At 40.6% G+C, this 15,355-nt stretch overlaps 1 protein-coding gene across 2 annotated transcripts in view; it reads right to left on the minus strand.

Moving 5' to 3' along the window:
* TECPR1 (tectonin beta-propeller repeat containing 1) overlaps positions 1–15,355 on the minus strand; it is a 219,312-nt gene that overhangs the window by 21,147 nt on the left and 182,810 nt on the right. For both annotated transcript variants that reach the window (XM_053694717.1, XM_053694716.1), the window contains 2 exons: positions 6,114–6,288; positions 4,174–4,309 (listed from right to left, as the gene is read on the minus strand). In XM_053694717.1, the coding sequence (XP_053550692.1) occupies positions 4,174–4,309; positions 6,114–6,288 (311 nt within the window). The remainder of the gene's footprint in view (positions 1–4,173; positions 4,310–6,113; positions 6,289–15,355) is intronic.

The following is a 15,355-nucleotide window of genomic DNA, read 5'->3' on the forward strand; positions in this document are numbered from 1 at the left end:
AGCAAAAAAAGTGGGGGAAAAAACTAGAGACTAGAGGGGGAAGATCAGGGATGGTCTATAGGACAGATGGACTTGTGAACTTACATGTAACTTACTACAGAGAGTAGAGGGGATGATCAGGGATGGTCTATAGGACAGATGGACTTGTGAACTAACATGTAACTTACTACAGAGAGTAGAGGGGGAAGATCAGGGATTGTCTATAGGACAGATGGACTTGTGAACTAACATGTTACTTACTACAGAGAGTAGAGGGGATGATCTATAGGACAGATGGACTTGTTAACTAACATGTAACTTACTACAGAGAGTAGAGGGGGAAGATCAGGGATTGTCTATAGGACAGATGGACTTGTGAACTAACATGTAACTTACTACAGAGAGTAGAGGGGGAGATCAGGGATGGTCTATAGGACAGATGGACTTGTGAACTAACATGTAACTTACTACAGAGAGTAGAGGGGGAAGATCAGGGATTGTCTATAGGACAGATGGACTTGTGAACTAACATGTTACTTACTACAGAGAGTAGAGGGAGGGATCAGGGATTGTCTATAGCACAGATGGACTTGTGAACTTATATGTAACTTACTACAGAGAGTAGAGGGGAACTTCAGGGATGGTCTATAGGACAGATGGACTTGTGAACTAACATGTAACTTACTACAGAGAGTAGAGGGGGGATCAGGGATGGTCTATAGGACAGATGGACTTGTGAACTTACATGAAACTTACTACAGAGAGTAGAGGGGATGATCAGGGATGGTCTATAGGACAGATGGACTTGTGAACTAACATGTAACTTACTACAGAGAGTAGAGGGAGAATCAGGGATGGTCTATAGGACAGATGGACTTGTCAACTAACATGTAACTTACTACAGAGAGTAGATGGGGGAAGATCAGGGATTGTCTATAGGACAGATGAACTTGTGAACTAACATGTAACTTACTACAGAGAGTAGAGGGGGGATCAGGGATGGTCTATAGGACAGATGGACTTGTGAACTTACATGAAACTTACTACAGAGAGTAGAGGAAGGATCAGGGATTGTCTATAGGACAGATGGACTTGTGAACTTACATGAAACTTACTATAGAGAGTAGAGGGGATGATCAGGGATGGTCTATAGGACAGATGGACTTGTGAACTAACATGTAACTTACTACAGAGAGTAGAGGGAGAATCAGGGATGGTCTATAGGACAGATGGACTTGTCAACTAACATGTAACTTACTACAGAGAGTAGATGGGGGAAGATCAGGGATTGTCTATAGGACAGATGAACTTGTGAACTAACATGTAACTTACTACAGAGAGTAGAGGGGGGATCAGGGATGGTCTATAGGACAGATGGACTTGTGAACTTACATGTAACTTACTACAGAGAGTAGAGGGAGAATCAGGGATGGTCTATAGGACAGATGGACTTGTGAACTTACATGTTACTTACTACAGAGAGTAGAGGGGGGAGATTAGGGATGGTCTATAGGACAGATGGACTTGTGAATTTACATGTAACTTACTACAGAGAGTAGAGGGGAATTGAAACTCTTTAATAGCAAGAGAAGATTACAAAACATTGTACCCCTAAATAGAGTTTATTTCCCTATATACATTCTATAATTCTGATGATCTACTATAATATTAGCAAACCTCTAAAAAAATATTAAGCGGAAACTACATTTCCAGAAGTATTGTACAACACACAGCTTATCAGACTGGTAATAAAAACATAATTCTGATTTATTTTTACATTAAGATTATCGTCTTCAAAGTGTTGGTAAAATATCCCTCTTTGATTGTTTACCATCGCTATAAATAAATATTTACCTTCCTATTAATTCATCTAGAAGGTCACCTCTGATATAAACCTGATATTTACTTATTTCCTAGCCGTGTACAGAAGATTCTGTCACATGACCAGGAAAACCGCCCCAAGGCAGCGACAATGCCAAGAATAAAACTTTCTTGTATACATGACATTTCGGATGTGTCAGTTCAGGTAATTTATCAACAAGATGAAAAAGTTCAGCTGGAATGCACAGGCATCCTACCATTATACGGGTCCATACAGGTGAAGTCATACAAGTATTCCCTTGCCCATTATCAGACAAATGCAAGAAACCTATGAAACCCATATGGACCTGTATTATGGCAGGATATATGTGCGCTTCTCTTCCTATGTGTTTGGATGCCGTGGTGTTGCTAGGAGCTCCAATAGGATATGGTTTCTTAGCTGTGAGGTGAAAAAATCATTGGTTGGAATTGTCTTGAGTTGACAGCTAGTCCTGGCTTTACAGTGGGATTAATGGTAAAATATTAACCCCCTTAGTAGCAAGATTACAGCTCTCAGTATCTTTATCTGATAATTCCTTAACATCTAGATTTCCTGTATTTAATTAAAGGGACAGTCAACACTAGAATGTTTGTTGTTTAAAAAGATAGAGAATCCCTTTATTACCCATTCTCCAGTTTTGCCCAACAAACACAGTTATATTAATACACCTTTTACCTCTGTGATTTCCTTGTATCTAAGCCTCTGCAGACTGCCCCCTTATTTCAGTTATTTTGACAGACTGGCATTTTAGCCAATCAGTGCTTACTCCTAGGTAACTTCACGTGTGTGAGCTCAATGTTATCTATATGAAACACATGAACTAACGCCCTCTAGTGGTAAAAAACTGTCAAAATGCATTCAGATTAGAGGCAGCCTTCAAGGTCTAAGAAATTAGCATATGAACCTCCTAGGTTTAGCTTTCAACTAAGAATACCAAGAGAACAAAGCACAATTGGTGTTAAAGTAAATTGGAAAGTTTTTTAAAATTGCATGAAAGTTTTTTTTTTGGACTTGACTGTCTCTTTAAGGTAAACAAGCGAAACACATATGACAGACATTTTTGCAGGCTTTGTACAGACCAACATGGAGTCAAAACATAAGCAGCCAATGGGAAGGAAAATGTCTTCAAAAAATGATATATTGTTGCTGATGATGGTGTCTATTTGATAACACATTGTAAAGTCTCCTAACAAGCTCAATTCACCTGTGTGATTAACCACAGTTTGTGACTAAAATGTTTGTAATGTCCAAACGATTAATTGCAATCATGAACAAACATTCCGTGGAGCATATTTTATTTGTGAACGTTTGTTTACTAATTAAACATTTTTATGAAATAGAAAATGGATGTATTTGTTAAAAACAAAAATGAAAAAAAAAGGTGAGAAAAGTATTTTCTGATGGTTTGGAATATTATGGCTGAGAACACTCAATGCAAAGTATCTCACACAGATTAATTGCTGGAGATCATGTGTACGTTTCTGCAATACAGATTATTATAATGCATTATTTATAAAGTGCCAACAAATTCTGCATCGCTGTCTATGGGTACAAAAGATAAAAGTACAACAATAATACAATATTTCTGAGAGACAGGACAGGATATATTGTGAATTCTTGCACATGCTCAGTTGAAGCTGGTGCCTCACAGAGTGTGCATATAAAGCGACTGTGCACATTTTAATAAGTGCATTAAAACTGCTGCTCTATCTGAATCATAAAATGTAATTTTTTACTTTAGTGTTACTTTAAATTCTTGTACAGCTTATTCCTACACGGCACTCTCTAAAACCACTGAGGTCAAAAGAGTAAACACTGTATACGCTGATAAATCCACAGCAAAAGCACAAAGTTACCCATTGCTTAAAATGTATTTCTTCAGATAACAAATGGACCAACTTTTTTACCCCTTCTTTGCGGCAGATACGCGTGTAGCTGGGTTTCTGATTGCCGGAAGTCCCCAAAGCACAAGTGTTACTGCTGCCTCACGTGATTTACAATAGCCAGTGTTCACCAGTTTGATTTTATATAAAGTTTTAAGTACAAAGCAATTTGAATATTATTACAATAGATATTTTTATGATAAAGTTAAATGGTTTTAAATCTGAAACCTACGAATCGCACCAGATAAACTCATCTGAAAATAGTTTTCTAACAGGCTGGAATGTGCCCCAATCTATCCTACCCAACAGTACTTGTCCATTATAGCAACGCTACATTGTATATATTTACCCTTTATCTATAGGGCAAGACAAAAGCCTGGGATATATTATTGTATGATATCAGACAGCTGTTATTAATACATAAAACAATATGGTTTCCAGAGCATTTACCTGCAGGCTGCTGGGAAGACACTGAACCCCGATAGAAAGCAGATCCGTCCCGGGCGATCGCCCACACCTGAAAGCATCCTCCTACTGACACTGAAATGAACGGCTGGTCGGTGCCAACATGGAGCCAAGAGGTACCCTAGGTGTCACAGATGCAAAAGTTGTTATGTACTAATCACCAGGGGTACTGCTAAACCTTAAAGGGACATGAAACCCAAAAATTTTCTTTCATGATTTAGATACAGAATACAATTTTAAACAACTTTTTAATTTACTTCTAGTAATCTAATTTGCTTCATTCTCTTAGTATCCTTTATGGAAGAACCAGCAATGCCCTTCTGGGAGCTAGCTGAAAACCAATGACAAGAGGTATATATGTGCAGCCACCAATCAGCAGCTCCTGAGTCTACCTAGGTATCCATTTCAACAAAGGCTATAAGCAGAACAAAACAAATTAGATTGTAGAAGTAAACTGGAAAATTAATCTATCTGAATCATGACACAAATGTTTGGTTTTAATTCCCCTTTAAAGACACAGACTGAAAAAATGCTACATTGGATATGAAGGGGCAGGATTTAAACAGGTTGAAAATATATTTTTGCCTGGAAAAATGTTAAATAAAAGCTGTTTAATTGTAAACGGAATCTAATACTGCAGTATTTGCTTTGTACTTGACAATAAAACTGAGTAATTCAGGAGAGGAACATGCATTAATAAACCAAATACATTTTCACCTTCTTTAGATGCATTATAGAAAAACAAGAAAAAAACAGGTCCCTTTAAAAAATTGAGGGTAGTAACAGAAGTTGCAACAAAGGATATTGGTACTAGTGGGGGTCATCATTATCTACTGCAGTTTTCTTATTTAAAGGGACATGAAACCTATATTTTTTTGTTTCATGCTTCAGATAGATCATACAGTTATAAGCAACTTTCCAATTTACTTCTATTATCAATTTTGTTTCATTCTCTTGGTATCCTTTATTGAAAGAGCAATAATGCACTACTGGGTGCAAGGTGAGCCAATGACAACAGGCATATATATGCAGTCCTCCAATAAGCAGCTAGCTCCCAGCTCTTGAGCCTACCTGTGTATGCTTTTCAACAAAGGATACTAAGAAGGAAAAAAAACAAATTAGATAACAGAAATAAATTGGAAAGTTTAAAATTGTATTCTCTATCTGGATCATGAAATAAATATTTGGGGTTTTATATCCCTTTAAATCCCCCTTTTTTAATTTTTCAGGTCACAGGACAAAAAACTGACTGCCTAATTATACCTTTAAGAATTGGAAATGCTATGAAAACTATTGGGAGTGTATAGCAACCTCCTACTGCAAAAAACTGAGGAAGGTTGTTCAGACTGAAGTATTTGTACATGTAAGCAACTTGTAAGGCAGTGGTTAACAAAATATATCTTAAATTTAGGACCCATCAAGAATTTTAACCCCTTAATGACCACAATGTACCCTGTATGTCACTGGTCGTTAAGGGTTTTTTCAGGACATAATAGCACAAGTCTAGCAAGAACACGCTATTAATGCCCTCCCTCCAGCAGGCTTTGTGGAATAGAGCAGTCTCAACGCTGGTGGCAAGACCGCACTATAAAACAATCAAGTCCCAAAAAAAGGCCAGCGACATACAGGGTACGTCGCTGGTCCTTAAGGGGTTAAGGAGCTGGGCAACCCTCTCTAGGATGCTCGAAATGGGTGTTTGTAGTTGATGTATGTAGAATAATAGAAAACGTTAGGAGCCAGAAGTACAATTCTAGGAATACTGGCTCCCTGGTTGCCGGTATTTGTCAAGCCCGACTGTAAGGAAACCTCATTTCGAAAAATTCAGGTAACTCACAGTATCTGACAACCCTTCAGACTATAAACGTAAACATACTTGAAGGTCTGGAGCGGAAAATCCCTGAAATACAATGCAACTACAGACTCACCTCAGGGCTCTGTCTGGTGACACCGAGCCTACATAGCACATCACCCTTGCTGCTAATCGCCCAAAGAGCAATATGTCCGTCAGCGAGAGCCCCACTGCTTGGTGATATGGAGACATCCCACAGAGAAATAGGGGGAACCTCCAGCCAGGGTCCGTTTGTAATAATTTTACACTTTCTAGAGAAATAATGAAAAGAAGCTTATTATCTGTACATAAGCCAATAGTAACAATCTATTCAGGTAGTAGTAGAGAAGGAAACTATATTCTTTCCTCTACAAAGAATCCTTATTTATCAGATTCCTCATCTGAAAGACGTGAGTCAGATACAGGGCCACAGCCAATTTAAACATGACCGATAATTCATTCAGTATTAAAGGGACACTAAACCCACATTTTGTCTTTCATGATTCAAATAAAGCAGCAATTTTAAGCAACTTTCTAATTTACTCCTATTATCATTTTTTCTGCGTTCTCTTTCTATCTGCATTTAAAAAAGCAGGAATCTAAGCTTAGGAGCCGGCCCATTTTTGGTTCAGAACCTGGGTGGTGCTTGCTTATTGGTGGCTACATTTAGCTATCCAGGGTGCTGAACCAAAAATGGACCGGCTCCTTAGCTTAAATTCCTGCTTTTTCAACTAAAGATAGCAAGAGAATGGAGAAGCTTTGATAATAGGAGTAAATTACATAACATTGCTGCTCTTTCTGAATCATGAAAGAAAAAAATTGGCTTTCATATCCCTTTAAAGATATATGATGTATGGACAGCGATGTCTTTGGTGATCATTATTCTCCTGACTACTGGTCTTGCACTTTATTTTGGTAACACATCGAATTCAACACACAAAGGGGGATATTTATCAAAGCCTCAACCGCAAATACGCCGGAATTCCACAGCGTAATTGTTGCGAGATTGATCCAAGCTAATTATCAAAGCCTACAGACCGGCAAATGTTGAAACTTGTGACGTAACATACGATCTGCCGGTCTTAATCCGACGCAGATCGATGCTTACATCATTACAGATGCTCCATCTGACACTTTTTCTCAGTTATCAAACTTCTAACAGGTACGCTCGCGGCTATTCTGGCCCAGCGTACCTGGTTTTCAATCCGCCACCCTGGAGGCCGCGGATGCCATAGAAATCAATGGAAGTCTGAAAGCAGCGAAAGCTTATGTTCGATGCTGCCAGATATCCCATTGATTTATATGGTAGAAAACAAGTTACGTTTACACCTAACACCCTAACATAAACCCCGAGTCTAAACACCCCTAATCTGCCGCCCCCGACATCGCCGCAACCTAAATAAAATGTATTAACCCCTATTCCGACGCTCCCCGACACCACCGCCACTAAATAAACTTATTAACCCCTAAACCTCTGGCCTCCCACATCACCACCACTAACTAAACTTATTAACCCCTAAACCGTCAGCCCCCCACATCGCCATAAACTAAATTTGGCTATTAACCCCTAAACCTAACAACCCGCTAACTTTAAATTAAAATTACAACATCCCTATCTTTAAATAAATTTAAACTTACCTGTAGAATTAAAATAAACTATTTTAAAAACATAATTTATGCTTACCTGATAAATTTATTTCTCTTGTGGTGTATCCAGTCCACGGATCATCCATTACTTATGGGATATTAACTCCTCCCCAACAGGAAGTGCAAGAGGATTCACCCAGCAGAGCTGCTATATAGCTCCTCCCCTAACTGCCATTACCAGTCATTCGACCGAAAACATGCAGAGAAAGGAAAACCATAGGGTGCAGTGGTGACTGTAGTTTAATGGAAAAATTACCTGCCTTAAAGTGACAGGGCGGGCCGTGGACTGGATACACCACAAGAGAAATAAATTTATCAGGTAAGCATAAATTATGTTTTCTCTTGTTAAGTGTATCCAGTCCACGGATCATCCATTACTTATGGGATACCAATACCAAAGCTAAAGTACACGGATGACGGGAGGGACAGGCAGGCTCTTTATACGGAAGGAACCACTGCCTGAAGAACCTTTCTCCCAAAAACAGCCTCCGAAGAAGCAAAAGTGTCAAATTTGTAAAATTTGGAAAAAGTATGAAGAGAAGACCAAGTTGCAGCCTTGCAAATCTGTTCAACAGAAGCCTCATTCTTAAAGGCCCAAGTGGAAGCCACAGCTCTAGTAGAATGTGCTGTAATTCTTTCAGGAGGCTGCTGTCCAGCAGTCTCATAGGCTAACCGTATTATGCTACGAAGCCAAAAGGAGAGAGAGGTAGCCGAAGCTTTTTGACCTCTCCTCTGACCAGAATAAACGACAAACAGGGAAGACGTTTGTCGAAAATCCTTAGTTGCCTGTAGATAAAATTTCAGGGCACGGACTACATCTAGATTGTGTAGCAGACGTTCCTTTTTCGAAGAAGGATTAGGACACAAAGATGGAACCACAATCTCTTGATTGATATTCCTGTTAGTGACCACCTTAGGTAGGAACCCAGGTTTAGTACGCAGAACTACCTTGTCTGAATGAAAAATCAGATAAGGAGAATCACAATGTAAGGCAGATAACTCAGAGACTCTTCGAGCCGAGGAAATCGCCATTAAAAACAGAACTTTCCAAGATAACAACTTGATATCAATGGAATGAAGGGGTTCAAACGGAACCCCCTGTAAAACATTAAGAACTAAGTTCAAACTCCATGGTGGAGCAACAGTTTTAAACACAGGCTTGATCCTAGCTAAAGCCTGACAAAAAGCTTGAACGTCCGGAACTTCTGACAGACGTTTGTGTAAAAGAATGGACAGAGCTGAAATCTGTCCCTTTAAGGAACTAGCGGATAAACCCTTTTCTAAACCTTCTTGTAGAAAAGACAATATCCTCGGAATCCTAACCTTACTCCATGAGTAACTCTTGGATTCGCACCAATATAAGTATTTGCGCCATATCTTATGGTAAATCTTTCTGGTAACAGGCTTCCTAGCCTGTATTAAGGTATCAATAACTGACTCAGAAAAACCACGTTTTGATAAAATCAAGCGTTCAATTTCCAAGCAGTCAGCTTCAGAGAAATTAGATTTTGATGTTTGAAGGGACCCTGGATCAGAAGGTCCTGTTTCAGAGGTAGCGACCAAGGTGGACAGGATGACATGTCCACTAGATCTGCATACCAAGTCCTGCGTGGCCATGCAGGCGCTATTAGAATCACTGATGCTCTCTCCTGTTTGATTCTGGCAATCAATCGAGGAAGCATCGGGAAGGGTGGAAACACATAAGCCATCCCGAAGGTCCAAGGTGCTGTCAAAGCATCTATCAGAACCGCTCCCGGATCCCTGGATCTGGACCCGTAACGAGGAAGCTTGGCGTTCTGTCGAGACGCCATGAGATCTATCTCTGGTTTGCCCCAACGTCGAAGTATTTGGGCAAAGACCTCCGGATGAAGTTCCCACTCCCCCGGATGAAAAGTCTGACGACTTAAGAAATCCGCCTCCCAGTTCTCCACTCCCGGGATGTGGATTGCTGACAGGTGGCAAGAGTGAGACTCTGCCCAGCGAATTATCTTTGATACTTCCATCATTGCTAGGGAGCTTCTTGTCCCTCCCTGATGGTTGATGTAAGCTACAGTCGTGATGTTGTCCGACTGAAACCTGATGAACCCCCGAGTTGTTAACTGGGGCCAAGCCAGAAGGGCATTGAGAACTGCTCTCAATTCCAGAATGTTTATTGGTAGGAGACTCTCCTCCTGATTCCATTGTCCCTGAGCCTTCAGAGAATTCCAGACAGTGCCCCAACCTAGTAGGCTGGCGTCTGTTGTTACAATTGTCCAGTCCGGCCTGCTGAATGGCATCCCCCTGGACAGATGTGGCCGAGAAAGCCACCATAGAAGAGAATTTCTGGTCTCTTGATCCAGATTCAGAGTAGGGGACAAGTCTGAGTAATCCCCATTCCACTGACTTAGCATGCACAATTACAGCGGTCTGAGATGTAGGCGTGCAAAGGGTACTATGTCCATTGCTGCTACCATTAAGCCGATCACCTCCATGCATTGAGCTACTGACGGGTGTTGAATGGAATGAAGGACACGGCATGCATTTTGAAGCTTTGTTAACCTGTCTTCTGTCAGGTAAATCTTCATTTCTACAGAATCTATAAGAGTCCCCAAGAAGGGAACTCTTGTGAGTGGAAAGAGAGAACTCTTCTTTTCGTTCACCTTCCATCCATGCGACCTTAGAAATGCCAGTACTAACTCTGTATGAGACTTGGCAGTTTGAAAGCTTGAAGCTTGTATCAGAATGTCGTCTAGGTACGGAGCTACCGCAATTCCTCGCGGTCTTAGTACCGCCAGAAGAGCACCCAGAACCTTTGTGAAGATTCTCGGAGCCGTAGCCAATCCGAATGGAAGAGCTACAAACTGGTAATGCCTGTCTAGAAAGGCAAACCTTAGATACCGGTAATGATCTTTGTGAATCGGTATGTGAAGGTAAGCATCCTTTAAATCCACTGTGGTCATGTACTGACCCTTTTGGATCATGGGTAAAATTGTCCGAATAGTCTCCATTTTGAACGATGGAACTCTTAGGAATTTGTTTAGGATCTTTAAATCCAGGATTGGCCTGAAAGTTCCCTCTTTTTTGGGAACCACAAACAGATTTGAGTAAAACCCTTGTCCCTGTTCCGACCGTGGAACTGGATGGATTACTCCCATTAATAAAAGCTCTTGTACGCAGCGTAGAAACGCCTCTTTCTTTATTTGGTTTGTTGACAACCTTGACAGATGAAATCTCTCTCTTGGGGAGAGTATTTGAAGTCCAGAAGGTATCCCTGAGATATTATCTCTAGCGCCCAGGGATCCTGGACATCTCTTGCCCAAGCCTGGGCGAAGAGAGAAAGTCTGCCCCCCACTAGATCCGTTCCCGGATCGGGGGCCCTCAATTCATGCTGTTTTAGGGGCACCAGCAGGTTTCCTGGCCTGCTTGCCCTTGTTCCAGGACTGGTTAGGTCTCCAGCCTTGTCTGTAGCGAGCAACAGATCCTTCTTGTTTTGGAGCAGAGGAAGTTGATGCTGCTCCTGCTTTGAAATTCCGAAAGGAACGAAAATTAGATTGTCTAGCCTTAGGTTTGGCTCTGTCTTGAGGCAGGGCATGGCCTTTACCTCCTGTAATGTCAGCGATAATTTCTTTCAATCCGGGCCCGAATAAGGTCTGCCCTTTGAAAGGTATATTAAGAAATTTAGACTTAGAAGTAACGTCAGCTGACCAGGATTTTAGCCACAGTGCTCTGCGCGCCTGAATGGCGAATCCGGAATTCTTAGCCGTAAGCTTAGTTAAATGTACTACGGCATCTGAAATAAATGAGTTAGCTAACTTAAGAGCTTTAAGCCTGTGTGTAATCTCATCTAATGGAGCTGATTCAAGTGTCCCTTCCAGAGACTCAAACCAAAATGCTGCTGCAGCCGTGACAGGCGCAATGCATGCAAGGGGTTGCAATATAAAACCTTGTTGAACAAACATTTTCTTAAGGTAACCCTCTAACTTTTTATCCATTGGATCTGAAAAGGCACAGCTATCCTCCACCGGGATAGTGGTACGCTTAGCTAAAGTAGAAACTGCTCCCTCCACCTTAGGGATCGTTTGCCATAAGTCCCGTGTGGTGGTGTCTATTGGAAACATCTTTCTAAATATCGGAGGGGGTGAGAACGGCACACCGGGTCTATCCCACTCCTTAGTAACAATTTCAGTAAGTCTCTTAGGTATAGGAAAAACGTCAGTACTCGACGGTACCGCAAAATATTTATCCAACCTACACATTTTTTCTGGTATTGCAACTGTGTTACAATCATTCAGAGCCGCTAACACCTCCCCTAGTAATACACGGAGGTTTTCCAGCTTAAATTTAAAATTTGAAATATCTGAATCCAATCTGTTTGGATCAGAACCGTCAGCCGCAGAATGAAGCTCTCCGTCCTCATGTTCTGCAAGTTGTGACGCAGTATCTGACATGGCCCTAACATTATCAGCGCACTCTGTTCTCACCCCAGAGTGATCACGCTTACCTCTTAGTTCTGGTAATTTAGCCAAAACTTCAGTCATAACAGTAGCCATATCCTGTAATGTGATTTGTAATGGCCGCCCAGATGTACTCGGCGCCACAATATCACGCACCCCCCGAGCGGGAGATGCAGGTACTGACACGTGAGGCGAGTTAGTCGGCATAACTCTCCCCTCGTTGTTTGGTGAAATGTGTTCAATTTGTACAGATTGACTTTTATTTAAAGTAGCATCAATACAGTTAGTACATAAATTTCTATTGGGCTCCACTTTGGCATTAGCACATATAGCACAGATGTCTTCCTCTGAATCAGACATGTTTAACACACTAGCAAATAAACTAGCAACTTGGAAATACTTTTCAAGTAATTTACTATAATATGAAAACGTACTGTGCCTATAAGAAGCACAGAAAGAGTTATGACAGTTGAAAGTTAATAAACTGAAAGGTTATAGCATCAAATCTTTGTAAAAAACACAATTTTAGCAAAGGCTTGTTCCCATTAGCGAAGGATAACTAACCCTGATAGCAGAAAAAAAAAAAGTTACAGAAATAAACGTTTTTTATCACAGTCAACTACAATCTCACAGCTCTGCTGTGAATGATTACCTCCCTCAAAACAAGTTTTGAAGACCCCTGAGTTCTGTAGAGATGAACCGGATCATGCAGGAAATACAATGAGCTTCTGACTGAATTTTTTGACCTCCCCCTCACACACAACAGTGAGAGAGATCAGTAAACTGTCATAAATTAAATAAAACAACTGCCAAGTGGAAAAAATAATGCCCAAAACATTTTATTCACCCAGTACCTCAGAAAATGAAACGATTTTACATGCCAGCAAAAAACGTTTAACATAAATTAAGTGTTATTAAAGAGCCTGTTGCCAGTCCCTGCAAATTAGGCTAAAGTCTTATGCACACAGTATAATTCCAGTGAAGTGCCATTCCCCAGAATACTGAAGTGTAAAATATACATACATGACAGCCTGATACCAGTTGCTGCTACTGCATTTAAGGCTGAGTTTACATTATATCGGTATGGCAGAATTTTCTCATCAATTCCATTGTCAGAAAATAATAAGCTGCTACATACCTCTTTGCAGATTAATCTGCCCGCTGTCCCCTGATCTGAAGTTTACCTCTCCTCAGATGGCCGAGAAACAGCAATATGATCTTAACTACGCCGGCTAAAATCATAGTAAAAACTCAGGTAGATTCTTCTTCAAATTCTACCAGAGAAGGAATAACACACTCCGGTGCTATTATAAAATAACAAACTTTTGATTGAAGGTATAAAACTAAATATAATCACCATAGTCCTCTCACACATCCTATCTAGTCGTTGGGTGCAAGAGAATGACTGGTAATGGCAGTTAGGGGAGGAGCTATATAGCAGCTCTGCTGGGTGAATCCTCTTGCACTTCCTGTTGGGGAGGAGTTAATATCCCATAAGTAATGGATGATCCGTGGACTGGATACACTTAACAAGAGAAATATTAATTAACCTACCCTAACTATTATACTACAATTAAATTAAACTACCAATTAAATTAACTAAATTACATATTTAAAAAAAACCCTAACCCTACTCAAATTAATTAAATATACTATTAAACCTTATTACTAAATTACAGGGGGAAAAAACACTAAGTTACAAAAAAAAATACACACTAAATTACGAAAAATAAAAAACCACATTATCAAAAATAAAAAAGAATTACACCTAATATAATAGCCCTGTCAAAATAAAAAAAAACCTTAGCCTACAATAAACTACCAATGACCCTTAAAAGGGCCTTTTGTAGGGCACTGCCCCAAAGAAATCAGCTCTTTTACCTGTAAAAAAAAATACAAACACCCCCCCAAAAGTAAAACCCACCACCAAACCAACCAACCCCCCCAAATAATAAAACTATCTAAAATAACCTAAGCTCCCTATTGCCCTATAAAGGGCATTTGTATGGGCACTGCCCTTAAAAGGGCATTTAGCTCTTTTACATGCCCAGACTCTAATCTAAAAATAAAGCCCACCCAAAAAAACCTTAAATAAACCTAACACTAACCCCCGACGATCCACTTACAGTTATTGAAGTCCCGCTTGAAGGATCCATCCAGCTGGCAAGAAGTCTTCCTCCAGGTGGCCTCTTCAATCTTCATCCAGCCGATGAAGTCCTCATCCAGGCGGCAAGAAGTCTTCATCCAGACGGCATCTTCTATCTTCATCCATCCGGCGCGGAGCATCCTCTTCATACGGTCGCCGCCGTAAACTGGGACTTCAATGCAAGAGACGTCATCCAAGATGGCGTCCCTTGCATTTCTATTGGCTGAAAGATTTCAAACAGCTCTCATCCTATTGGCTGACTGGAACAGCCAATAGGAATTCAGCTGCTCGGTTTAGGGGTTAATAGGTTTAGTTAGAGGTAGTGATGTGGGCCAGAGGTTTAGGGGTTAATACTTTTATTTAGGTTGCGGCGGGGTCGGGGAGCGGCGGGATAGGGGTTAATAACTTTATTTATGTTGTGGCGGGGGTCGGGGAGCGGCGGGATAGGGGTTAATAACTTTATTTATGTTGTGCCGTTGTCGTGGAGCGGCGGGATAGGGGTTAATAACTTTATATTGCGGCGGTGTCGGGAAGCGGCGGCATAGGGGTTAATAACTTTATTTAGGTTGCGGCGGGGTCGGGGAGCGGCGGGATAGGGGTTAATACATTTATTTAGGTTGCGACAAGGTCGGGGAGCAGCGGGATAGGGGTTAATAATTTTAATTTATGTTGCGGTGGTGTTGGTATTGAGATACGCGGCCGCGATGTTAGGCGAGCAAATTGGTGACGGCGAATGCAACAAAGTTGAGGCTTTGATAAATATGCCCCAAAAGGTATTGATAAAGTGCAAAACTGACCTATTATGATTCTATAAGCTTGTGCATGTGACTACACTCTGAGAAGGCCACAGGCACCATTTTTAATGTATATATCAATGTATGTTCTAGATTCATTAAACCTATACTCAAGACTTTCATATAGTCCCTCATTAGTGGGCAGGACAGACATTTACATATGTATTTAAAGGGACATGAAACCCAAAAATGGTCTTTTTATAATTAAGATAGAGCATTGAATTTTAAACAACTATCAAATTTAATTCTATTATCAAATGTTCTTGTTTTTCTTGGTATCTTTTGTTGAAAAGCAGGGAGGTAAGCTCAGGAGTGTGCA

The sequence above is a fragment of the Bombina bombina genome, chromosome 11, assembly GCF_027579735.1.
Source record: "Bombina bombina isolate aBomBom1 chromosome 11, aBomBom1.pri, whole genome shotgun sequence".
Taxonomy (NCBI): Eukaryota; Metazoa; Chordata; class Amphibia; order Anura; family Bombinatoridae; genus Bombina; species Bombina bombina.